The sequence below is a fragment of the Rhinichthys klamathensis genome, unplaced genomic scaffold (genome assembly GCF_029890125.1).
Source record: "Rhinichthys klamathensis goyatoka isolate OS25496 unplaced genomic scaffold, OSU_Roscu_1.1 h1tg000275l_1, whole genome shotgun sequence".
Classification (NCBI taxonomy): Eukaryota; Metazoa; Chordata; class Actinopteri; order Cypriniformes; family Leuciscidae; genus Rhinichthys; species Rhinichthys klamathensis.
In genome coordinates, this window is record NW_026606794.1 from 1827868 (window position 1) to 1853353 (window position 25486).

Consider the following 25486-nt stretch of genomic DNA (forward strand, 5'->3'; position numbering starts at 1 on the left):
AATTTCACATTTCTCAAGTTCATAAATAAACCCAGTACACAAGAAAAAAAACTTTAATATCTACAGCTAGAATCCAAAACATGCATATCTGTACAGTTCAGCACATACACCCTTGTTTTGACAAAATTGCAACTATACTGGCCAAACGACACCAGAGAGCCCAGAGATCCTTACAAACGAAACATCCCATCCACCATATAGTACCCAGAAATGTAGATTCAATAGATTCAGGTCAATTGAAAGAATTAGGGAGGTTTTTAACAGTCACACCATGTGTCCAAGCAACAAATCTGGTAGCAGTTCAACACAAACAGATGATAATGTTGACAAAAATGTTCAAGACACTTGTGAATTTCTTGCCTTAACGAGACTGTTGTATCTTTTACTTTCAAATTCATTCCACAAGACTCACACCAAAGTCAAAGAACATGCAAAAAGGCAAAACCATCACATTTCATCTTTGGTGTTCTTCATTTCTGACAAGTGTAGCACCAAAAAAGCTACATTGTTCTGGTAGCCAAAGCAGTAAAAAGTTACATTCAGCTAACATTCTGTTTTCACCCTAGATACTGTACAAAAGCCTTGGTAGAACGTGCCGTTTAAAGGGAACATTCTGCGCAGCTGGGTTTCTGACATCACCATTTGCAAGACTTGTAAATCTACTTTATGTTGGGCATGTGAGTTAACAATATTTTAGAAGTGTTCAAACTGCAATAGAGTGTTAAAGTGTGGTCACATTTACCGTTGTTCGGCAATTTTCGTGGGCGAAATCCGGCCATTTTAATATGAATCAAAAGATTTCCGCGTTAAAGTTTGTCACAAATACGTCATGTTGACCAACTTGTGGTTTCTCACTGACTTCTATGTGAGCGCTTCATGCTTCGCTACATTTAACAATGGACCTTGCTTCGGAGCTCAGCGAATGTGACCACACCTTTGAATTAGAACAACGTACTTAACCTGGTACGCCTGCTTTGTAGACATTCAAGTGAGGCAGCCCTTCTAATGGTTGTGACTGTTAGTGCCGTGCAAGTAAGCTAGCGTGTCTTCCCTAATGTTAGTGTGGTAAGGCATTGGGAAGGAAAGCACCATTGGCAAGGGCTTAGGTTGGGAGTAACAAAGGTGCACCTGAATTCACAGTGAAAAACAACAGCTACAGGGAAATCTGGAGGATCTCAAGTCAGGGAGAGGATGGTAAGGACTGAGCTGCTTTCCAATCCAGTTTTGCTAACTCCGCTTGCTAGTTCCAGATGGTGGCCTTCCAAATGAGAAGAAACGAAGGGTCTGGCCAAGCTCTGTGGCACAAACGCCAGACCCAAACAGGGTGGGAAAATTAGCAAAACGGGAAAGCAGCTATAGGGACTCATTAAGGCAATAGCAAAACTAGGAAGGGTGCAACAATTCTCAAAAAGTCTCAAAGCTAACGCTCAAACATGCTAGAAACGATACAAACACTAAGCTTGGGCGAAAAACTACTCCCCATAATTCAAAAGACTGGGGGGCACAAACATTTATGTACATTTACTGCTACAAGTGTAAATAGAGATACACTGATACAACGGTTTGAGTACAAACTTGGAAACAGTACGCGATTTACAAGCACATTAATCCCTTAAAATCCCCCAAAAAAAGGCAATCGATCAGAATTAGCGATGCGAGAGTTACTACACTGCTTAAGTATTGCGCTAACATGAAAACACTACTTTTTGGTTACTTTCACCCACAAGTTACGCTAATGTATCTAGTCATTTTGATCATGCCGAAATGATCTATTCCTAAAAAGGAATCGCAACCACTGACAACCAACTAACACGCACAAAAGCAGTTTCTTCATCAACACACGTCACATCTTCACAGTTATACCCATTTTAGTCATTACAAAAAACAAACAAAAAAAGCAATTTAGAAGGAAGCAGCTGTCGGTTAGTTTCAGACTTAAGCGTCAATTTTTTTCCTCAAAAAGTCACTCTAGTAAAAAGTTAGCTAAGACACAAAAACCTGCATATATATGTGTAACAATCTTTTCACATTGCTCTGTGAAAGCAAGGCAAATATATACAGATCATGTTAAAACAAACAAAAGGACCCTTCACAAATCCTTCATCATCTTGCAGATTCCATCACAACCAATCTGATAAGCCTGTCTTGCTGTGAAAACAAAAGAAAAACACATTATTGACCTATAAAAGCATAATTCTATGATTATCCAATCAGCCGTTTTTGTAAACCTTGGATTAATCAGTTGTCTCACTGTTTAATATGCATTTCTGCATAATAGGAATGATGAGCCGATCTGACAAACAATAAGACTAGCGCAGTATGTGTGGGACTTTTTGTATGGGCTCCATAAAGAGACCCAAGTTTAATTTCTCAGGTCTCAGCAGATCATGCTAAAAAAAAACATTTTTAGGTGTTTTCCATTTCATAGCAATATTATTGCAAACAGGCTTACTAGCATTGTTGCACGTGAACAGATGGAATATGCTCAATTAAAAGACATTACACTATGTTTAAGGTCGATTTCAACAGTTCACATTGGTACTTAAAAAAAGGGCGTTGTGGTGCAAATGTGCTCTGCTGGGAAATACAGTGGCATTCAAATAGGAGAACAACGATTTCGAACTGCGCCCTCTTCAGTTTGGACTGATTACACCGCATTTTCCTCTGTCGGCGGCTCAGCGTTGGGAGGCTGGAGAAGAGTTTGTTGAACTGGAGTAGGAAGAAAAATAACGTAAATATAATATTTGCATGTAATATAATATCATTATAGAATAGAATAACTAAGTATTTTCCAACAATGAATTATGCAGACTAGAAAAAAAGTTACTAATAAACTGATAAAACACCTTTAAAGCTAATTAAAGCCATTTGGGTATCTTCAAATCATTTATTATTATTATTACCGTAAAACTTCAAATAATAGCCGAGTCCCAAATAGACGCCTGTCTCTTTTACACGCCTGGTGTGGCTGCAGGTTTGGGTAAATAAAGGCCGGTCTCAAATAGAGGCCGGGTCTGTTTTTTAGTTTCGGGTTGTATTTAATGCTCTAAAACCGTCAGGTCGTCCGCTTTTTCGCGGCCGCCAAAGCAAATTTTTGTCCCTCCAAACGCCTTTTTTGATCGATGAGTGATGTAGAATAGAGTGACTGCTGCTCTTGACAGGGCGCGTTACGAGCAGAGAGAGAGAGAGCGCCCCGGCCGCGCGCGCGCACTCTCACGTCTTCAAACAACACGAGCGCTGTCTTGCTCTCTCCCTCGCGCATATTAATCAAAATCATTTGACGCGATAGTAAAAGGTCGGAAGACCGCAGTTTCACGTGGAGCATTTGGAGATTTTTAGAGATTAGAGACAGGCCTGCTCTTAGTCTGACCCGTCGCCTAGGACCTGTTTGCCTTGGGAGACCCTACCAGGGGCATATAGCCCCAGACAACATAGCTCCTAGGGTCATTCGGGTACTCAAACCCCTCCACCACGTTAAGGTGGCAGTTCAAGGAGGAGTAAGACTAAGACAGACTAAGAGCGGTTCAAAAACCCCTTATGATGCACAACAATACAAGGACTGTGACGTCGCCCGGTATGGCGCAGCCGGGGCCCCACCCTGGAGCCAGGCCCGGGGTTGGGGCTCGTATGCGAGCGCCTGGTGGCCGGGCCTCTCCCCACGGGGTCCGGCCGGGCTCAGCCCGAAGGAGCGACGTGGGACCGCCTTCCCGTGGGCTCACCACCTGCAGGAAGAGCCGTAAGGGGCCGGTGCAGAGAGGATCGGGCGGCAGTCGAAGGCGGGGGCCTCGACGACCCGATCCCTGGACACGGAAACTAGCCTTAGGGACGTGGAACATCACCTCGCTGGCGGGGAAGGAGCCTGAGATCGTGCGTGAGGTTGAGAGGTTCCGACTAGAGATAGTCGGGATCACCTCTACGCATGGCTTGGGCTCTGGAACCACACTCCTTGAGAGAGGATGGACTCTTCACCACTCTGGAGTTGCCCATGGTGAGAGGCGACGGGCTGGTGTGGGTTTGCTTATAGCCCCCCAGCTCAGCCGCCATGTGCTGGAGTTTACCCCGGTGAACGAGAGGGTCGTTTCCCTGCGCCTACGGGTCGGGGATAGGTCTCTCACTGTCGTGTGTGCCTACGGGCCGAACGGCAGTGCAGAGTACCCGGCCTTCTTGGGGTCTCTGGGAGGAGTGCTGGAAAGTGCTCCGACTGGGGACTCCGTTGTTCTACTGGGGGACTTCAACGCTCACGTGGGCAGCGACAGTGACACCTGGAGGGGCGTGATTGGGAGGAACGGCCCCCCCGACCTGAACCCGAGCGGTGTTCAGTTATTGGACTTCTGTGCTAGTTACAGTTTGTCCATAACGAACACCATGTTCAAGCATAAGGGTGTCCATCAGTGCACGTGGCACCAGGACACCCTAGGTCGTAGGTCGATGATCGACTTTGTGGTCGTTTCATCTGACCTGCGGCCGTATGTCTTGGACACTCGGGTGAAGAGAGGGGCGGAGCTGTCAACTGATCACCACCTGGTGGTGAGTTGGATCCGATGGCGGGGGAGGAAGCTGGACAGACACGGCAGACCCAAGCGTACTGTAAGGGTTTGCTGGGAACGTTTGGCCGAATCTCCTGTCAGAGAGATCTTCAACTCCCACCTCCGGCAGAGCCACGACCGGATCCCGAGGGAGGCTGGAGATATTGAGTCTGAGTGGACCATGTTCTCCGCCTCCATTGTCGAAGCGGCGGCTCGGAGCTGTGGCCGTAAGGTCTCCGGTGCCTGTCGAGGCGGCAATCCCCGAACCCGGTGGTGGACACCGGAAGTAAAGGATGCCGTCAAGCTGAAGAAGGAGTCCTATCGGGCCTGGTTGGCTTGTGGGACTCCTGAGGCAGCTGACAGGTACCGGCAGGCCAAGCGGACTGCAGCCCGGGTGGTTGTGGAGGCAAAAACTCGGGCCTGGGAGGAGTTCGGTGAGGCCATGGAGAAGGACTATCGGCTGGCCTCGAAGAGATTCTGGCAAACTGTCCGGCGCCTCAGGAGAGGGAAACAGTGCCCTACCAACGCTGTTTACAGTGGAGGTGGGCAGCTGTTGACCTCAACTGGGGATGTCGTCGGACGGTGGAAGGAATACTTCGAGGATCTCCTCAATCCCGCCGTCACGTCTTCTATTGAGGAAGCAGAGGCTGAGGGCTCAGAGGTGGACTCGTCCATCACCGTAGCTGAGGTCACCGAGGTAGTCAAGAAACTCCTCGGTGGCAAGGCACCGGGGGTGGATGAGATCCGCCCTGAGTACCTCAAGTCTCTGGATGTTGTGGGGCTGTCTTGGCTGACACGCCTCTGCAGCATCGCGTGGCGGTCGGGGACAGTGCCTCTGGGATGGCAGACCGGGGTGGTGGTCCCTCTTTTTAAGAAGGGGGACCGGAGGGTGTGTTCCAACTACAGGGGGATCACACTTCTCAGCCTCCCTGGGAAAGTCTATGCCAGGGTACTGGAGAGGAGAATACGGCCGATAGTGGAACCTCGGATTCAGGAGGAACAGTGCGGTTTTCGTCCAGGCCGTGGAACACTGGACCAGCTCTATACCCTCTACAGGGTGCTGGAGGGTTCATGGGAGTTTGCCCAACCAGTCCACATGTGCTTTGTGGATTTGGAGAAGGCATTCGACTGTGTCCCCCGAGGCGGCCTGTGGAGGGTGCTCCGGGAGTATGGGGTCCCGGGTCCTTTGCTAAGGGCTGTCCGGTCCCTGTATGACCGAAGCAGGAGCTTGGTTCGCATTGCCGGTAGTAAGTCAGACTTCTTCCCGGTGCATGTTGGACTCCGGCAGGGCTGCCCTTTGTCGCCGGTTCTGTTCATAATTTTTATGGACAGAATTTCTAGGCGCAGCCAGGGGCCGGAGGGTGTCAGGTTTGGGGACCACGCGATTTCGTCTCTGCTCTTTGCGGATGATGTTGTCGTGTTGGCCCCCTCACACCAGGACCTTCAGCATGCACTGGGACGGTTTGCAGCCGAGTGTGAAGCGGCTGGGATGAGAATCAGCGCCTCCAAATCCGAGGCCATGGTCCTCAGTCGGAAAAGGGCGGCTTGCTCACTTCAGGTTGGTGGAGAGATCCTTCCTCAAGTGGAGGAGTTTAAGTATCTTGGGGTTTTGTTCACGAGTGAGGGAAGGATGGAACGGGAGATTGACAGACGGATCGGTGCAGCTTCTGCAGTAATGCGGTCGATGTACCGGTCTGTTGTGGTGAAGAAAGAGCTGAGCCGTAAGGCAAAGCTCTCGATTTACCGGTCAATCTACGTTCCTACTCTCACCTATGGTCATGAGCTTTGGGTCATGACCGAAAGGACAAGATCCCGGATACAGGCGGCCGAAATGAGCTTTCTCCGCAGGGTGGCTGGGCGATCCCTTAGAGATAGGGTGAGAAGCTCGGTCACTCGGGAGGAGCTCAGAGTAGAGCCGCTGCTCCTCCACATCGAGAGGGGTCAGCTGAGGTGGCTCGGGCATCTGTTTCGGATGCCTCCTGGACGCCTTCCCGGGGAGGTGTTCCGGGCACGTCCCACTGGGAGGAGACCCCGGGGAAGACCTAGGACACGCTGGAGAGACTATGTCTCCCGGCTGGCCTGGGAACGCCTCGGTGTCCCCCCGGAAGAGCTGGAGGAAGTGTCCAGGGAGAGGGAAGTCTGGGCATCTCTGCTTAGACTGCTGCCCCCGCGACCCGGCCCCGGATAAGCGGAAGAAGATGGATGGATGGAGAGACAGGCCTATACACTCAATGAACAACATCTCAATACTAAATTATAAAAGCCTGTCTCATATAGACGCCTGTCTCAAATACAAGCCGGTGCAGTTCGACGATTTGGGAAAATAAAAGCCCGGGCTACTATTTGAAGTTTTACGGTATTATGCATTTCCTTATCATGTATTTATAAAGAGAGTATAAGTCAATACACCAATAGTATGTTTTAAAGTACAGTGACTGCTCCTAAAAGTCTTGTCCGTAGTAAAAAAAAAGACATTAGCCTTATAAACAAGGGTCATTACCTTGTGGCTCCTGTGCGACAACAGCATCTGGGGCATCTGCCTTCACCATATCTGCATTCAGACTCTCTGTGGAGAGATCGAGCACATGATACATGTGCACAAGCTGTGTGGTACAGTTAAGAAGGAAAAGTGTTTCCTTACGCTGTATGCTGAAGCAAAACTTCTTCTTCTGGTAGGAGATGTAGCCGCTCACTGCACCAACCAGAGCCATTCCGACAGCGCTCACAATACCAGCGATGGTTCCGGTCTCAGCCATGGTGTCTAAGGATGAATACATAGGCCTCTATGAAATGTTCTTCTAATATCCCTAAATACTATTTAACTCAATCATACCATAGTTATTTTCATCAGCAGGATCCACATCGCCACCAATGCTGGCACTTCCACCTTTTCCACCTGCAGAAATGTGAACACTGAAATGAAACTTCTGTAGTTGGCCAGTCATCGTTTCTTATTTGACAGGTCCCTCGATGTGAGGATCAGTCAGGAGGTTTAAGTTACCTTTGCCCTTTTCGGGGTTGTAGGTTTTATCATCGGCCACATCAGAAAGGTCATCGTCTGAAAATTGACTACCTGAGATATTAGAAAAGACCAATTAGCTTGGGAACAACACGAGAAGCACTCATGCATGGGTCAGTCTTGAGGTTTACAAATCTTATTAGCTTTCCATTACAGACCCAAAGATCTAAAGGTGAAGCTTTTATTACCCCAAAAAAGGAAAAGCCCAGCACCCTGCAAGAAACAGAAAGCGGAGCTGTCGATTAGGGCTGGGCAAATAAATAAAAAAAATGCTGGATTAAAAATTAGCTAGATTCAATATCGATCATCAAAATGGATCAATCATTTTCTGTTTGTTTAATATTCAATCCTATTATTTCCACTCTTCTCCTCTAGGTGGCGATGTACCTTGTGTGAAGCGAACGCTTTTTGACGGTCTTTTTAATGCAGTTCAACGGCAGCAGTGAGCGCGAGCGAGACCGATCGTCTCTTTCTCATTAAAGTTATAGCACAAAATAAACATGAATGGAGGTAAAATCAAAACGCATGTTGAAAGATACAGCACAACTTACTGAAATATATCATGTCTCATGTAATCGTTTAATCAGTGTTTCAAGACGTCAGTGAAACAGCTTGACAAAGTCACGGAACAGTCATTTACATCAAGGAAAGCCATTCAAGGTCCATAGCACGTTAATTATCTTAAAATAAAACTCTAATGAGGAGCATTTTGCTAAATATATTACATATTAATTTTATTTTTAATTAACCCGTTCATGATGTCGCAATAATGTAGCCTATTGTATGTTTGAATAAATCTTGTAAATGATTAAATTTCGACAACGAAATTTAAAAGCAGAGACATGTTTTTTTTAACCCAATAAAACTACAAATTCAAGGCAAAATCTAAATAATAAAGCAGGTCAATGAATAATTTATTTTTTTAGTATTGATTATTATCTAAAAATAAATAGCAATTGAATAATCATTTAGGCTCTGTTGTTAAATGTAACCTTAAATATTATAGTAAAGAACCAACTAACAGGGTTCCCCTTGTAGTTCACAGCATTAGTTGAGATGCACCTAAAATATTTCTGAATGAATCTAATTGAATATTGAATTGATTCAAGACAGGAATCAAGTGTTATCCAATTTGTGAAATCTGTAGCAATATACCCAGCCCTACTGCCACATACAATCCAGAGAAAGCAAAGGAACTAGCGATCTGATTGATTAAGCTCAAAATCCATGCAAAGTTAAGATGCAAGAGATCAGGAGCCATGGTGGTCACTAGGTTAATGCTTCAATCCATTAAAGCTCGTGCTGAAATCAGAAAGCCGATTAGATTTTAATAATGGTGAGATCAGCTTTGATTTGTTGGTACAAAATGTGATTCTTCCAGCCAAGAAGATAAAGAGAGGAAGCGAGTGGTAGAAGTATGTTACTCTATTTCTTACCACCTCTGCTATTGGGTTTGCCGTCATCACGGCCCCCTTCTCCGGGGTCTTTATCTGCCAGGGACAGGAGATGACATCAAGCCTGGCTAGCTTGGGTTAACCCACGCTGACTAGCAACATAGTAGCCTGAGTTTCACAGTGATATGATAGATTATGAGGGCAATATTATTGTCTTACTTTACTGTGTGATTCCTTTGGCTATCCCTTTGATGACCTTCGAGATTACATGGGCTTTTACAGAAACCGGATGATGCACAACATGTTTTGATGTTCAGAGGCCTTAAACTCAACTTTCTGTCTTCTCAGAATCTGCCATTTGGACCTACTCCTCTATTTTTTACTTTTGTATCTCTTTTTGGAGAAACAGCCTTTTGAGAGGAAAAGTTTCATTTCAGCTTACCATTTCCTTCTCTCTTCAGAATGTAGAAAAAAAGTCTGCTCTAATGAAACAGTTTATGCTGGCCTAAACCATTCATCAAAATGAGTTGTTATATCATTCACAACTCAGTTTTGCAGGCTAGTTCTATCTGAAGGAGGCACATTTTAGATTCTTCTTTCTGACAGATTTGTGTTGAAACCTTAAAGCCAGAAAGGTAAATCACGAGTAAACAGAAAAATACATACCGCCTTTGCCAGAGTCTTTGCCCTTTCCTCTGATGTCATTGTTGGGATCCAGGGCATCTTCAAGATCAAAGTCGTCAGGACCTGTCAGCCAAAATAGTTACTCTTGTCATTACAAATGGAATATGCGCAGAACTAATTGTAATTTTAATACAGCTAAGTGACAATGAAAAACAAATGTTTCTGTGTAATATATGTTTGAAACAAACTAAAACGTTTAAATGCTTCACACTTTTATGTTGTGAAGATGGAACCCACACAAAGTCACAAGACAAGATGATAATGAAGACAAATGCAAAAGATGCCCATGTGATCATAATGTGCTGTGATATTAGGGTACAAGACAGAGGATAATTTGACAGAAATATCTGAGTTAAAAAAAAAGATTTGAGTTGACATCCACCAGCAAATCAGTGATTGTGGCCATGACTTATTTTAGCTGCTGTAATTCTATTATCATTTTTATCGCATGAGTATAAGCTAAATTACTTGAGCAGAGCGGCTAAAGTCATGGCTTTTATTTGATGTAAACTGTATGAGGCATGCATTATTTTAATAATGTAATAATATTAGGGAGGGACTTTATTTTTCTTCTGAATATGGAAGAACATTAGAGCATTATAGAAAATTATGCTAAACAATCCATGATCGCATTATTTACTAGCCTCAATCAAATCTAACGTTCTTTTTGGCCATTTTTATTTATTAGCTTTGAATACACAAATATTCATGCAAACACGCACAGACACAAACACGATGAACAGTTCTGCAGGGGAACTGTCAGCACGGTACACACCAGACTGGACTTTCCGAGGGGCAACCGAGGTTCGGAGAGGATTATGGGTTGTTCGGGGCAACAGGGCAGGCCGAATGGTGGCATCAAATAAATCAGTGTTTGTCTCTTCTGTTAGTGGAGGTTAATATGTTAGTATTGTAAAGCAATTCACATTCAGAGGGTGCTGGGGATTCAAACCTATGATGAAGAGTGATTAGTGAGCACCAAAATTAATAACAAAAAAAGCATTTGTAAGATTTTTCTTTTACATCTTTCAATGTTTAAAATATACTACTCCCCAACCTAAACTGTCTCATACAATGTTTTTTTTTTTTTTTTTACCGCAGATAAATCTCTGTGATCTATCAGGATAAATGTCCTGCTGACACAGCATAACACATGATATAAAAACTATATGTTTTAGCACTCAAAGATGCTACCAGCTCCAGTGTTTATTGAAGAAGTTCAGTAGGGGGATTTGCTTTGTGTTCATTTCAAGCAGAACAGTAATACAGTAAGTGCATCTCACCTGTTTGTTTGGGTTTGGCCTTTGCTGGTTCTTTGACTGTGGGCTTAGCAGGTTTTGGACTGGGTTTCACTGTTGAACAAATGAACATCTTTCTTTCAGACTTTTTAAATCAGGTTTTAAATTCCATAAATTAAAAGTCATAAAAGGTGATGATCTATCACATCATTAAAAGGTGAACTATGTAGATTCTGCAGAATTACAAAAATACAGCATATTTTGCAAACATCCCTTTGGCCCAAGTGTTGCTCACTGCAGCGCCAAATGACGTCTGGCTCCCCCTCTCTGGAGTTATGTTTAGAGGTAGGGTTAGGGCAGGGATGGGCAATGTCGGTCCTACAGAGTTTAGCTCCAACCCTGAAAAAATCACCTGCCTGTAACTTTCTAGTAATCCTGAAGACCTCGATTAGCTTGTTCAGGTGTGTTTGATTAGGGTTGAAGCTAAACTCTGTAGGACAGTGGCCCTCCAGGACCGAAGTTGCCCATCCCTGGGTTAGGGTGTGTTTGGACTGTCTAGCTCCCCCATCTCATCCAGTGAGGGGGGGTTGGACATCAAGCTCCACCCATTGGTTCTGCAGTGAGAAGCCACTCCTTTCGTATGTCGTGCCTCCCTCAACTCAAACATCACAGACACAGCTGCCAACTCTCACGCATTGGCCGTGAGACACACGCATTTGATTGGTTTCACACGCCACACCCCCGATTTCTCACGCTGAAGTGGCAACCTGGTCGGTCAAATGCCTGGAAGATGAGTTTATCTATATATCTACCCGTTGAACCACTCGTGATCGACTAGTTATGCCGCAAATTAGTTAAAATCGGGAAAGCGAGTGAGAGACCTGCCCCCACCCCCCCCCCCCCCACCCCCGTTGGAGAATGTCATCCACCTCCACCCCCCAAAGTCGGAAAAGTCTCACGCCAAGCTAAACTCAAAAGTTGGCAGCTATGGCTCTTGTGAATGTCTCAACAGGTAAATGTAGGCTGCTTTTGACATATTACACCACGTCTATACCGGACGCAACTGTTAAAGCGTCACATCGCGCCACAACAGCTAGAAGCTGTCTACACTGGACGTGACAAAGTGCCTCCTCCTTCCTATGAGAAGTATTGTAAGTACTTGTGGAGTACGTCATAAATAGAAAGAGGCATCATTTTACTGTCAGGGATTTGTTGTGTCGCGTCACACCCCTTTCAGTGTAGACAACATCACTGAGTATAATGGGTTCTATTGGTGTAGACACGGTGTTAGGAAAACTCTTAGCTGTGTTGCAATGTGTCACTGTCATGAGTAAGCAATTGAGTCACACTCTGTCTAGAGTGAACTCTTATGTCTCTTATAATAAACCCATCCAATGTATCTGACATGACGCGTCACAACTATTTAGGGCTGTCTACACTGGACACGTCAAAGTAAACAATATAAACTGGAACATTTGTCTTTCTGAGGATTAGTTCACTTCAGAATGAAAATTTCCTGATAATTTACTCACCCCCACGTCATCCAAGATGTTCATGTCCTTCTTTCTTCAGTCAAAAAGAAATTAAGGTTTTTGCGGAAATCATTCCAGGATTTTTCTCCATATAGTGGACTTCAATGGGGTACAACCATAGACTGTAAACAAAGATGGACCCTTCGCTCTCTTCCATTGGTCAGAAGTGAAGCCGCCAGTATCCCGATTTCGGGACCAGACATGCGCAGTAGTGAAGAGGAAGTAATGAATCATGAATCGCTGAATCAATCACAAGCACACGCTCCTGCACTTTTTTTTTATTAATTATAGAAATTTAGATATTAAATTTAAAGCTTGAATCTCCTCAGTCCTCCGAAGATCCCGAAAAAAAGTCTGTTAGTGCTTCAGTGACTACTTCACTCAGAGAACCTGTCAATCACAGCTGTCAATCATGACGTCACACCACCGCATCGAATAACTAACTAAAAACAAACTTATTTTAAAAACACTTGAAATTACATCAGCGTGATAAAAACTACAGTAAATGACAGAAACCATCTCTGGAAAAACGATATTTGAAGTGTAATTTAATTGTTAAATCGGTCTCAACTAAATAAGTGAATAACAGCTATTCTCAACTGAATAACACAGGGAGGCGGGGTTTATGACCTATAATAGGACCAGCCACCGGGGTGCGAGTGAGACGTTTTGGCTTTACTTTTCAGGGCTTGTGCTTGGGTATAACAGTTTGAAGGTCCAAATTGCAGTTTCAATGCAGCTTCAAAGGGCTCTACACGATCCCAGCAGAGGAATAAGGGCCTTATCTAACGAAACGATCAGTCATTTTCTAAAAAATAGATAAAAATATATATTCTTTTTAACCACAAATGCTCGTCTTGCACTAGCTCTGCGATGCGCCACGCATTGCGTAATCACGTTGAAAGGTCACGCGTGTTCCGGTTCAAAAAGTTAGGGCGAAAAACTCCATCTCATTTTCTCCTCTACCTTCAAAATAATCCGACATCATTGTTTTACCTTTCATTTTATTTCTTTTTTTGTAAATGGTGTTTGACTTAGTGTTTACAAAGCGAACGTGCAAAGACTAGGTCGGTACTATGCATCATAGAACTAGTGCAAGACGAGCATTTGTGGTTTAAAAGTATATACATTTTTATTTTTAGAAAATGACCAATCATTTCACTTGATAAGACCCTTATTTCTCGGCTAGGATCGTGCAGCTTTGAAGCTGCATTGAAACTGCAATTTGGACCTTCCACCCGTTGGTTCCCGTTAAAGTCCACTATATGGAGAAAAATCCTGGAATGTTTTCCTCAAAAACCTTAATTTCTTTTCAACTGAAGAAAGAAAGACATGAATATCTTGGATGACGTGGGGGTGAGTAAATTATCAGGAAATGTTCATTCCATTGTAGCACGTTGCGTGTGTTGCAATGCCCCGTTCGCTTTGACAAGTTCATGACCAGTTTAATCTTTGAAGGTCTACACACAGCGAAATTTGGCTTGCACATCTGTACACAAAGCTGAATATCAGTCATGCTCCCAAACCAGATAAAACACCCTCTGGCTCCGACTGCTACGGTAGCCATGCCCCAAACTCTCCCTATGGGTTGAGCTGGAAAGAGATTGACGGATCTGAGCAGATCGCTCTCAATGTTTAAATGGTGCCTGGGGGGCTGAATGTTTACACTTTTGGTGGAGATAAACCCATGAATGGCATACTAATTGGCATACTAAATGGCATACTCAGTGAACAATAAACTGGGTTATGATGAGAATGTATTTTAATATAAAAAAAATCTTACATACCTCACCTTTAATTTTGAAAGGCTCATTTAACAGCAATGATTGCTTATCGCAGTGCTATTAATTGCATCAAACAATGATTACTCTCACCTGCTCCTCCTGCACCACCTGCTGGGTCCACTTTAGGTGGTTGGGTAGCTATGGGATTTTAAAAAAGTTAAATACATTTAATGTGCAAAATAAAATCAGTCTGGCACTACGGCAATGCCGTTTATACAAATCGCCAATACTGCTGTATACTCCTTACATGGTTACATCATCATAATTTTCATACTTACGTGGTGTGTCATCGTCAAATGCATCTCCCAAGTCAAAATCCTGACTTATGCCTGTAAAACACACAACAAAATAAGATATATTTGTGCAGCTCATGCATAAACACACTAAATGAGTATTCAGATCATGAACAAGCATGCAATTTGTATTTATGTAAATCATGCCTGCACACACACTACAAATGCACATAAAATTAATAAAAATGCATAATTTTGTGTCCCCAGATCATCCAAGCCCTGTAATATTCTTATTTGCCAGCAATACTGGCAGTATAAGGTCCTGTAATAAAATATCAGATGATAGATGGAGGCTAATGCTAAAACTGGATCTGATGTTAAAAACTGGATCTGATATTAAAACTTGATCTGGTGTCCACTGGTTTATTAAAGACTCGGTAACACTTTAGTTTAGGGTCTAGTTCTCACTATTTATTAACTAGTTGCTTATTAGCATGCACATTACTAGGATATTAGTACTTATAAAGCACATATTAATGCCTTATTCTGTATGACCATATTCGACATCTCTTAATCCTACCCAATACCTAAACTTAACAACTACCTTACTAACTATTAATAAGCAGTAATTAGGAGTTTATTGAGGCGAAATTCATAGTTAATAGTTAGTTAAAGGTGCAGTGTGTGATTTTTAGCGGTATCCAGTGGTGAAGTTATGAATTGCAACCAACAAAAGTTACGGTGGCCGACAGGAGTTGTCTTCGTCTGAGACAGCAGAGAGTAGCCAGTTCAGCAATGAGGTTTCTTCACAAAGATAAATTAAGAAATGTTTACTTAATTTTTTCAGTAAAACGATATGTTATTGTTACTTGTTCATCAATTGTGTCAGTGTTTTATTCGCTGACTTTGTAAACTGCTCATTCTATAAACTTTATAAACTGCTCATTCTAAAGTAATAAAAATATAACGGTTCATTAAGTAAGGTCTTTATACACCACTGAAAACATAGTTATGTATAGGATATTGCATTTCTGTCAACAGATCCTCCTAAATAATATATCACAATGCACCTTTAATAGTGAGAATTGGACCCTAATCTAAAGTGTGACCAAAGACTCTTTTTGATACAATTTCCACAGTAGTTCCGTCACATTACTGGATTTTAACAAAGACAAGAAAATGACAGCTCACCAATGCATTCTTCAAGTACAAAGGGACAAAGGATCTTTTGTGTTCACGTAGGCCTACTACACAACAATGACATTTCTGCAAAGATTCCTTCCCCATGTGTTATTTTTGCTAGTATATATTTCTAAAATAGTTTCTTCTGAAATAAGCCTCTCTTAACTCTCCATGTCTAATGAAATGAATGTCTACCATATACTTTTAGCACTGGGTCACAGATAATGTGGTGCAACACTCCACTGGGGTCAGTCTTATCCTTCTCTGTTTCTATATCTATATCTATCCAATTGTCTCTACTTCTTTCTGTCTGCCTCTTCTGGGTTTTTTTTTCGGCTTTCTTGCTCAATTATAGGTTGTCTTAGTGCACACTTGGTATAACTAAAAGCTAAAAGCTATCCCGCATGCAGCAGTGCCAAAGCCAGCTCAGCATTGGCACACTGTTATGTGATCAATATGTCATGTGACAGCAGTTAATCTATCAAATGTTTTTTTCCCATTCACGACTGATACCTGTGGGTTTAAATACAGTATATTAGTTTATAATATACTTTATAATTTATAATATTTTAATAAACTGTATAAGTTTATTATTATATACTTAATATAAATATATATATATTTATTTTGGGGTTTAATTCAGATAGTCTGGTGATGATAGATAATTGACAAATATATTGGAATTTAAAAAAAATCTAAACATGAACCTAACACCTAAAACAGTGGTAAAACTATATGCTCATAAATAAACAATGGTTTTCAGGTAGGGAGTGGAAATGTATCTAATTCCATACAACAGAGGGGTGTGGCTGACAGAAAAAGAGGGAGGGGCCGTTTACTTCTGCCAGAACTGCAGACTGTGGCTTTCCTCATTCATTTCACTGATGGCTTTAGATAAGGGGTATTTTACCAAACAGAGCATGGAATGCACATCATCTGTGCTTCTAAACAATATTCAAAGTAGTCTTTCTCAGAAAAAGATGCTATAGCCTATTCCTTTCATAGTCCAACATGGTTTTGCTTAAACAAGCTTGGAATCTTTGACATTAAACTCGTGTGTCTCATATTAACAGAGGGGACCGTTACCCCCTGTATAAAATGATGGTATCTTCCTATCTTCCGCAGTCTCCAAAAAATTCCAAACTCCTATCCTGTACCTGGGCGCATTGTGGCTTCGTATGCGCATGCGCTCTGACTCTAAGCCTCCCAAAGTACCTGTGTGCTATAGGATGAGGAGACTATGTGAAAATGACATTGTCCTCTGAATATATTTTCATTTTAGGCAGTACTGAACAGTATTGGGGTTTTTTTTCACCCTAGATAAAATAAAATAAATATTATTAATGTCTTTACAAAAGATACATTTAACATTTCATTTCCTATTAAACGAGGGGTACAGAACACTATAAATTGTAACAATATTACAAATTATGGCACAGTATTTACTGATACATTTAAAAAAATTACGATGTTACTTCATGAAATACGCGAAACATAATCAAAAGACACCTGATTGATTGATGTTTAAATATGTGAAATAGCCTACATAATTTAATAATGAACAAAATCTATTAATAGTAATAACTAAAATTTTCCTAACTAGCTACATCTTTGCGCAAGGTGAAACAAAAATGACATACAAGAGATTGATATTAATTAACGTTAGCTGCACTTTTAATATAATCATTAATATGCTTAACGCATAGATTCAAAAGGTCCCACCACGCAATAAACCACAAAGTAATCAAAAACATACATTTTATTTTTTTGTATACTGCTGAAAATGATTTGTTGAGCCTCAACATGTCATGCAGCGCCGTAGCAATGGCTAACGTTAGACCCAGACAGATGATCGAGACCCAGACAGATGTTAAAACGCAACTCATAAGACGGTGATTTATGTGATTCATGCACCAGTGCTTTAAATAAACGCATAGTCTACATAAAAGTCAAAGTCTAAATGCTTTAAATCAATGCTTGCCTACGGCGCCGACCGCCGACAAAAACTGATGAAGTAGGCATGGCACCGGGTTCAACAAAGAGGGGCGCAGCGCTTACCTTTCACTATCAGCAGAGAAAAGACCGCTAGAAGCGTCCATGTCGAGAGCTTCTTCCACATGTTAAAAGTCCGAAATGGTATTAAATATTGGCAGTAGATGGTGTATTTATGACTGTTTGCCCTTGGGGCCTAACGGGAATTTTAAGAGTAGGTCCTCGGTTAGATCAGGAAAGCCTGGGCGACAGTCTGCAGTGCGAATGAGCGAGAGCGAGCACAAGATTCACAGCCGCGTGTTGATCACGTTACAGTACCGGCTTTAGGGCGGTTCCTTAACCTCAGCTCCGCTTTTTACTTAGTTAGAGCACGCTGGAATACACTGTTTCAAAACAATAATCGAACCTACCGATGTTACTTATTTTTAGTTTTAAATAAATATGCGAAAATAGGCTAGTGAACTTTGTGACCGGCTGAATGTAGAATACGCGTGATAAGAATGTGTTTACAGTTCGTGAAGGGCTGCACGAGGAGATAAGATGACCTTCTCTCGTGCAATTGGCTATTCGATTGGAATGACTGAATTAGGATAATTGTGCATCTCTGAATAATGAAATGTCTTGCACAATTGACTTCAGTTAATAATTTATGTTTGGTGGGATGACACATGGATCTGGTTTATAGGCTGTAGTAGGCCTATCTGTTAATGTGCACTCAGTAATTGTTTGCTAATTAAAGTTTTACCATAAAGAAATTAGTTTCACTTTTGAAAAAATAAATAAATAAAACAATAGCAATTCAGACGTGAAGCGCCACCAGTTAGTAAACAAACAGGCTATAAAGTAAAAAAATTAATATAAAAAAACACTAGGCTACTTGGACAAAAATAAAAGCCAGTTAAAATCCTGCAGATTCTTAAAGGAGCTGTATGTAATATTGTGGCCAAAACTAGTACTGCAATCACTGTCAAATTGCTGTAGAGTGGTGTATCCCCTCCCCCTCCTCCCTGACTCGAGGTTGCCAGATCGGCTGCAGGATCCAGCAGGAACGTGACGAGCTGCAGCTGAGGTAACTACAGCAGAGCTGGCAACCCTGATGCCGCAACACTACTGACTTCGTGATTGGTAGATAGGTGGAGGGTGGAGCATCAGACCAAAACACAACATGACAACATCAACATCAGTTGAGGGCTGCAACTGCACTTTTTAAATGACAATATCCTGGCCAGACTACTGTTGTCAGTGATATAAGTATTTGAAATGTACATGATTTCTTAATGTCTATTGACATTTCAGGGCCATTTTATGATTAATTGAAATAAATTTCTTACATACAGCTCCTTTAAATGTAGATACTAATTCCAGGTCTATATCTATTTTGCTATTATCAGACACTTATAGTTTAAAGTTATATTTTGGATTTTTAATTGTGGCTAGAATGTGCTACGCTGTATATCGACACTGTATTGTTGTTAGCAGCATGTGTAGCCTAATTGTCAGTCGCTAACTCAGAATATGGTAATTTGAGTTGAGTGGATTTGAGTTTTTGCATTTAGGCCTACTCTTGTTTTAATGTTCTCATTGACTTGTGAAACCTAAGATTAGCAAGTCAACTTCATCCATGAGTTGAAATTACTTATGTTATATCTGTGCAGTACAGCAAGTCAATAAAACATAAATGTTATGCAAATTAAAAGAGCCACAGTGACTCATCCAGTGTGTTAATTGTGGTATGCTCGCAGAAACAACATCCCATTTAAAATGGGTGCATAATAAGTGGTGCATTAGAGATCATAATACAGTACATCCCCTTTTTCCATGGTTCTCTTGTTTTACATTTACTTAAAATGTAATAGTACATTTTATGCAAACAAGAAATAATTACAAAGCAAACATAAAAATAAAATACTATTTTTAGTTGGGATTTGAAAGAGTTTAAGTAAGTCGTATCACAATTGAGAAAAATCTAAATTTTGGAACAGTCAGAAAAACAGAACGTGGCCTATAAGGTTAACCCAATATCTGTATAGAATGCTGCAGGGATGGCAACATTTTGTTGGCCAAAACCCATGAAACAAGTTAGTATTTTAGCACTGCAGGCTCCGTCATTACAAAGTACGTTTTTTTGTTGTTTTTTTGTTAACAACCTCAAGATATTTTCATTTTTTGTTCTATATGATTCATTATATACCCCTGATTTTACATGAATTGAAAAAGACAGTTGCTAACAGTTGTCTATGGGACTACTTGGCTGGGACAAGAAACATTGTCACATTGAACAGGTAAATTCATCTACTCGCTATTCCACTTTCACAGCCTGATTGTGTTTATAATCACGCTCTTGCAAACTATTAACGCAAACTTTCAGGGGAAATGTTAAATGAAGACTGAAAATGTTATTGGAAGCTTAGGGATGAAGTTAAATTCATGCGACCGTGTTCATATATGTTTCGCTTTTTACTTTTCATTGTATTTAGGCTTCAAAATTCATAAGTTGTGTTCATATTTGAAAATTACCATGATGAACAAAACAAAACATGTAATAATCATAAACTTTTGTTGATCACAGAGCTTATTTTCTGCAATAATCCAAAAGCCAATTGAAAAATAATACTTGGTTTTTGTCGAGGGAACCAGGGTGATGATAAACATACAAAAATACATCATCAGTGCAGCAGTACTATATAACTTACTCTTTATTCCAATCTCACTTCTCCCGAATACAGATCTTCACTGTAGACTTGACAGCTGTCATGTGCACTTTGATTCACATTTAGCAAAGCACCCCCCTATAGTGGCACATTGAAATACTGTAAGTCTTACAAAACAGGAAGCATGTGAGCTATAATTCATCTGCATTCAATCATCATGTTTCTTGACTTTCATTGAACAGTGTAAAATTTTAGAAAATAAGCTGATGAAGTTGGGCAAGTAAAATGCAGTCCATATGAGACAAGTCAAAATATCAGTTTTATGTCCTGATTTATATGAATGGAGCAGCAAATTTCCTAAGTCTTGCTCTTTTCAGGCAAAAGTCAAGTCAAGTCACCTTTATATACACTCACCTAAAGGATTATTAGGAACACCATACTAATACTATGTTTGACCCCCTTTCGCCTTCAGAACTGCCTTAATTCTACGTGGCATTGATTCAACAAGGTGCTGAAAGCATCCTTTAGAAATGTTGGCCCATATTGATAGGATAGCATCTTGCAGTTGATGGAGATTTGTGGGATGCACATCCAGGGCACGAAGCTCCCGTTCCACCACATCCCAAAGATGCTCTATTGGGTTGAGATCTGGTGACTGTGGGGGCCATTTTAGTACAGTGAACTCATTGTCATGTTCAAGAAACCAATTTGAAATGATTCGAGATTTGTGACATGGTGCATTATCCTGCTGGAAGTAGCCATCAGAGGATGGGTACATGGTGGCCATAAAGGGATGGACATGGTCAGAAACAATGCTCAGGTAGGCCGTGGCATTTAAACGATGCCCAATTGGCACTAAGGGGCCTAAAGTGTGCCAAGAAAACATCCCCCGCACCATTACACCACCACCACCAGCCTGCACAGTGGTAACAAGGCATGATGGATCCATGTTCTCATTCTGTTTACGCCAAATTCTGACTCTACCATCTGAATGTCTCAACAGAAATCGAGACTCATCAGACCAGGCAACATTTTTCCAGTCTTCAACTGTCCAATTTTGGTGAGCTCTTGCAAATTGTAGCCTATTTTTCCTATTTGTAGTGGAGATGAGTGGTACCCGGTGAGGTCTTCTGCTGTTGTAGCCCATCCGCCTCAAGGTTGTGCGTGTTGTGGCTTCACAAATGCTTTGCTGCATACCTCGGTTGTAACGAGCGGTTATTTCAGTCAAAGTTGCTCTTCTATCAGCTTGAATCAGTCGGCCCATTCTCCTCTGACCTCTAGCATCAACATGGCATTTTCGCCCACAGGACTGCCGCATACTGGATGTTTTTCCTTTTTCACACCATTCTTTGTAAACCCTAGAAATGGTTGTGCGTGAAAATCCCAGTAACTGAGCAGATTGTGAAATACTCAGACCGGCCCGTCTGGCACCAACAACCATGCCACGCTCAAAATTGCTTAAATCACCTTTCTTTCCCATTCTGACATTCAGTTTGGAGTTAAGGAGATTGCCTTGACCAGGACCACACCCCTAAATGTATTGAAGCAACTGCCATGTGATTGGTTGATTAGATAATTGCATTAATGAGAAATTGAATAGGTGTTCCTAATAATCCTTTATGTGAGTGTATATAGCACTTTATAGAGTATGCATTGACGTCACTTTCCCGCCTGAACACGCCCCCTCAGCCGGACTGAGTGGCAAAAGAGCTGCTGCATGACTGGATTTAATAGGGGAAACTGCGAAAACGTGAGTAAAAAAATCGATTATCAGTTTAAACTAAAGGTTGGACTCGATATAGTGTTCCTTACAACTTCCCACAGATTCAGTGATCCATGGATATTGACATACAGCCAGGAATCGTGTTTCCATGCTTACATGTGCCTGACTTCGACAGCGGGATAATACATAAAGCAAATTTGCCTGTGAGCGCTTTATATAAATGCAATATAGGTCTAAATCCATGTGATCACTTATATAAATGTTGTATCGTCTTATCGTCCAGCCTTAAAATGTATCGTTTTTTGTCAATGTTTATTTAAAAACGTCCAGTTATGCAGAATATACGATGGTCAATATTTAATTGATGAGTTGTTACAATATATAACAATATAATATAGGATATGATTTTACCCCTAAATACAGCATATTGACACAAAATGATAATTGCAAATCCCCCATTTGCTGCCTGGAGTCCAGTTGTGTCTATGAACTGCAGCGATCCATTTGCTTCTCTTTTCTGTAGCTTTCGGCACTCAGTAAAAATATACCTCAGATTTCTTGTCTAATCTTGCACAGTCAATCTCAAAGCTCTTTACCGTTTTAGATGTGTTTTGTGTGTTTTTCGCGGCATTCACGCTGAAAACAAACGCTGCCGCTCAGTCTTTTTGCCACTCAGTGGGCGTAACCGCAGTCACTCTGGCCGATGTTGACGATGCATACCCTCTATACAGATTGCTTCTAAGCAGCTTTACAGTGATAAACAGGAAAATAGTGATTCAGTGATGCAAACAGAATTAAATTCTGCTGTAAAGCAGCTTTAAAAAGACAATAGTAAACACTGATTATTCAGTTGAAATCAGTTCAGTGTTGATTAATTTCAGTACATAAATTGTGAAATGAGTTCAATTTAGCTATAAAGCAGCTCTGCAGACAGCAGTGATGTCATCATCCAGTTAAGTTGAGTTCTCATCCAATAGTGTCAGTGTAGTCAAATCAGTAACATTGCTGAATATATTCCTTAACTAAGCAAGCCAGAGGTGACAGTGGCAAGGAACCCAAACTCCATCAGGTGACAGAAATGAAGAAAAAAAAACTTTTTTTCTGGGAGAAAAAACTGGGAGAAACCAGGTTTAGTAGAGAGGGCAGTTCTACTCTGGCCAACAAACGAACACAGTGTGATTAACACTAAATACATTTATTATAGTAATGTAGAATAATATAAAACAAAATGTGATTATTACAGTTTGCTATAGCCTGTAAACAGTGCTGGATAGTAACTGATTAAATGTAATCTGCATTACATAATCAGATTCCAAAAAGTAAGTACTTTAGTAATTAGATTGTTGCATTTTAAAATACTCATAATCAGACTACAGTTAATGTTCTATTGATTACACGTTATTCTCACAATGGCAGTAAATTATTCATTATTCATTGATTCTACTTCTTTGTTATATTTTAAATGTTTCTTTCTTTGAAAGTCTACTGCTTATCTACATTCAGAAGGTCTTCCAGGTTTGTGTAATCGCACACACAGACTGGCAAAACATGAGGGTGGGGTGTTAACATGGAAGTCCCAAACTGGCCAGGAAACACAGAGGGAGTGATGAAGCAGGTGGGAACAGAACCAGGCAAAAACTTCAAGGTAGACCAGGGAGGTGCCGGCTTAGGGAAGCCATTAGCAGGACACATAGAGGGTGGGATGGGAACTTGAGGCACCCTTTTAAACTATTATCTACTATTATTTTAAAGGCACCCTTAGGTACAGGAACGAGCCAAAATGGTTTGGACTTCCAATTGGGCTTGACAGATTCAGGGGCGATGACTGAACTGGCAGGAAAGGTGAAGGTTTTGGAACTAGGTTCAGAGACAGAGTCTGGGGTGGCCTCTAGGGTAGCAGGATTAGGCTTAAACATTGATTCAGATATGTCCACAGGGGCTGGAGCCGACACTGCAACTGCTCTCTCTCCAGCAGACTCGGGAACAGCTTCCTCTGAAGCGGGCTCAGGAACTGCTCTCTCAGGAGCGTGCTCAGGAACTGCTCTCTCAGGAGCGGTTTCGGGAACAGCTTCCTCTGAAGCGGGCTCGGGAATAGCTTCCTCTGAAGCGTGCTCAGGAACTGCTTTCTCAGGAGCGGGCTCTGGAAATTTACTTTCAGGATTTTCACACTCTGTGGCCATGACAGGTTTGGCAGGAACAATTTCTGTGGACTTGACAAGACCTACAAGACATTCAGAGAAGGCTCCTAAAAACTGTACCCGACCCGAATCGACCCGAATCACTACTTACCCAAACCCGACGTGCATACATTTTTTTTTTTTACGAAAAACCCGACCCGAGACAGACCCGATAAAATTAGACCCGAGTCCGACCCGACCTGACGCCATTTCCTTTAGAATCCGACTGGACCCGAACGTAAACGGCATTTACATTGTGCACAGCCTGCAGCCCTGCGTTTCTCAAAAATGCACTTAACATAGAGGCGCAAGTGTAAGCGCGCTGAAGTGCTAAAATGTCAATCATCACTGTAACCCATTACGTCCCATAAAATTTGGCATAATGTTATTTACCGGACCATACGATGATTAGAACCACCATTCGTTTTCCCTGACATTTTTCGCAATGTCTGTTATCGCCTCCATGCTTTTCTGACAGTGTCGCGTATTTTTAAAATTGATTGACAGGCCCGGCTTAACGACAACATGATGGCGCACTAGTTCTTCTTGGCAAAGGGAGGGGTTGGTTTATGTCGAGCGAGCAACTGAGTAAATAAATGCGGAGGCAACCGTGCTTATGCTTATAGCCCATGTGCATATAGAAGCGCGGATTCGCTCTCTCACTTAGAAAAAGTGAGAGAACGGTGTCATAGAGTTGTTTTAAATACTGCAATTTTGTTAAATGCCCAACATAGTTTAAAAGAATTCGGGTCTTCTCGGGTCCATTTGGAAAAGGCATATTTATTTTAAATTACCCAAAACCCGAGGCCACTAATACCGAACCCAACCTGTGTCCGAGACACTCGTCGGAGTTTTGGACCCGAACCCGCTCGGGTCTCGGGTCGGACCTCGGGTTTTCGGATCCAAGTGGACCCGTGAAGACCTCTACTCCGCAGCAATGACAACTGGGCAACTTGGGAATGGCCTGACTAGTACACCTATATCTGACTTGACAGGAACATCAAGCGGCTTAGAAGATAATTTCACTGGACTAGAAGCTTCGGGAACCATTGGACTTGGAACTTGAGAAGGTGGGGAATTGGACTGCACAGCACAGGCCTTTCTTTTCCTCCGCTTTCGAAGGGTCAATACTGTGTGCTTGACCGTCTCTGTAGTACCTGCAGCACTCTCCGCTGACTCTGGGGTGGCTGGAACAGACTGGGGATTTCTTCTTTCTGGAACAGGCTGTGCTGAGGTTGGCGGGCTTGAGGGCGATGCTGCCAGCAGGCTTGAGAGTGCTGGCCTTGGATTGCTGGCTGTACGCGCTGACATCAGCGGTGGATCGGCCATGCTGGATATTAGTCTTCCCCGC

At 42.1% G+C, this 25486-nt stretch overlaps 1 protein-coding gene across 1 annotated transcript; it reads right to left on the reverse strand.

The window, feature by feature from the left end:
- Positions 1–1999: 1999 nt before the first annotated feature.
- cd99l2 (CD99 molecule-like 2) lies at positions 2000–24138 on the reverse strand. The gene is made up of 12 exons (XM_056268547.1): positions 23715–24138; positions 14456–14506; positions 14268–14315; positions 10907–10975; positions 10399–10506; positions 9606–9686; positions 8985–9035; positions 7528–7599; positions 7360–7422; positions 7168–7287; positions 7027–7092; positions 2000–2709 (listed from the first exon to the last, which is right to left on the reverse strand). The coding sequence occupies exons 1-12, from the start codon at positions 24136–24138 to the stop codon at positions 2648–2650; spliced, it is 1215 nt and encodes a 404-aa protein (XP_056124522.1). The 3' UTR covers positions 2000–2647.
- Positions 24139–25486: the final 1348 nt, after the last annotated feature.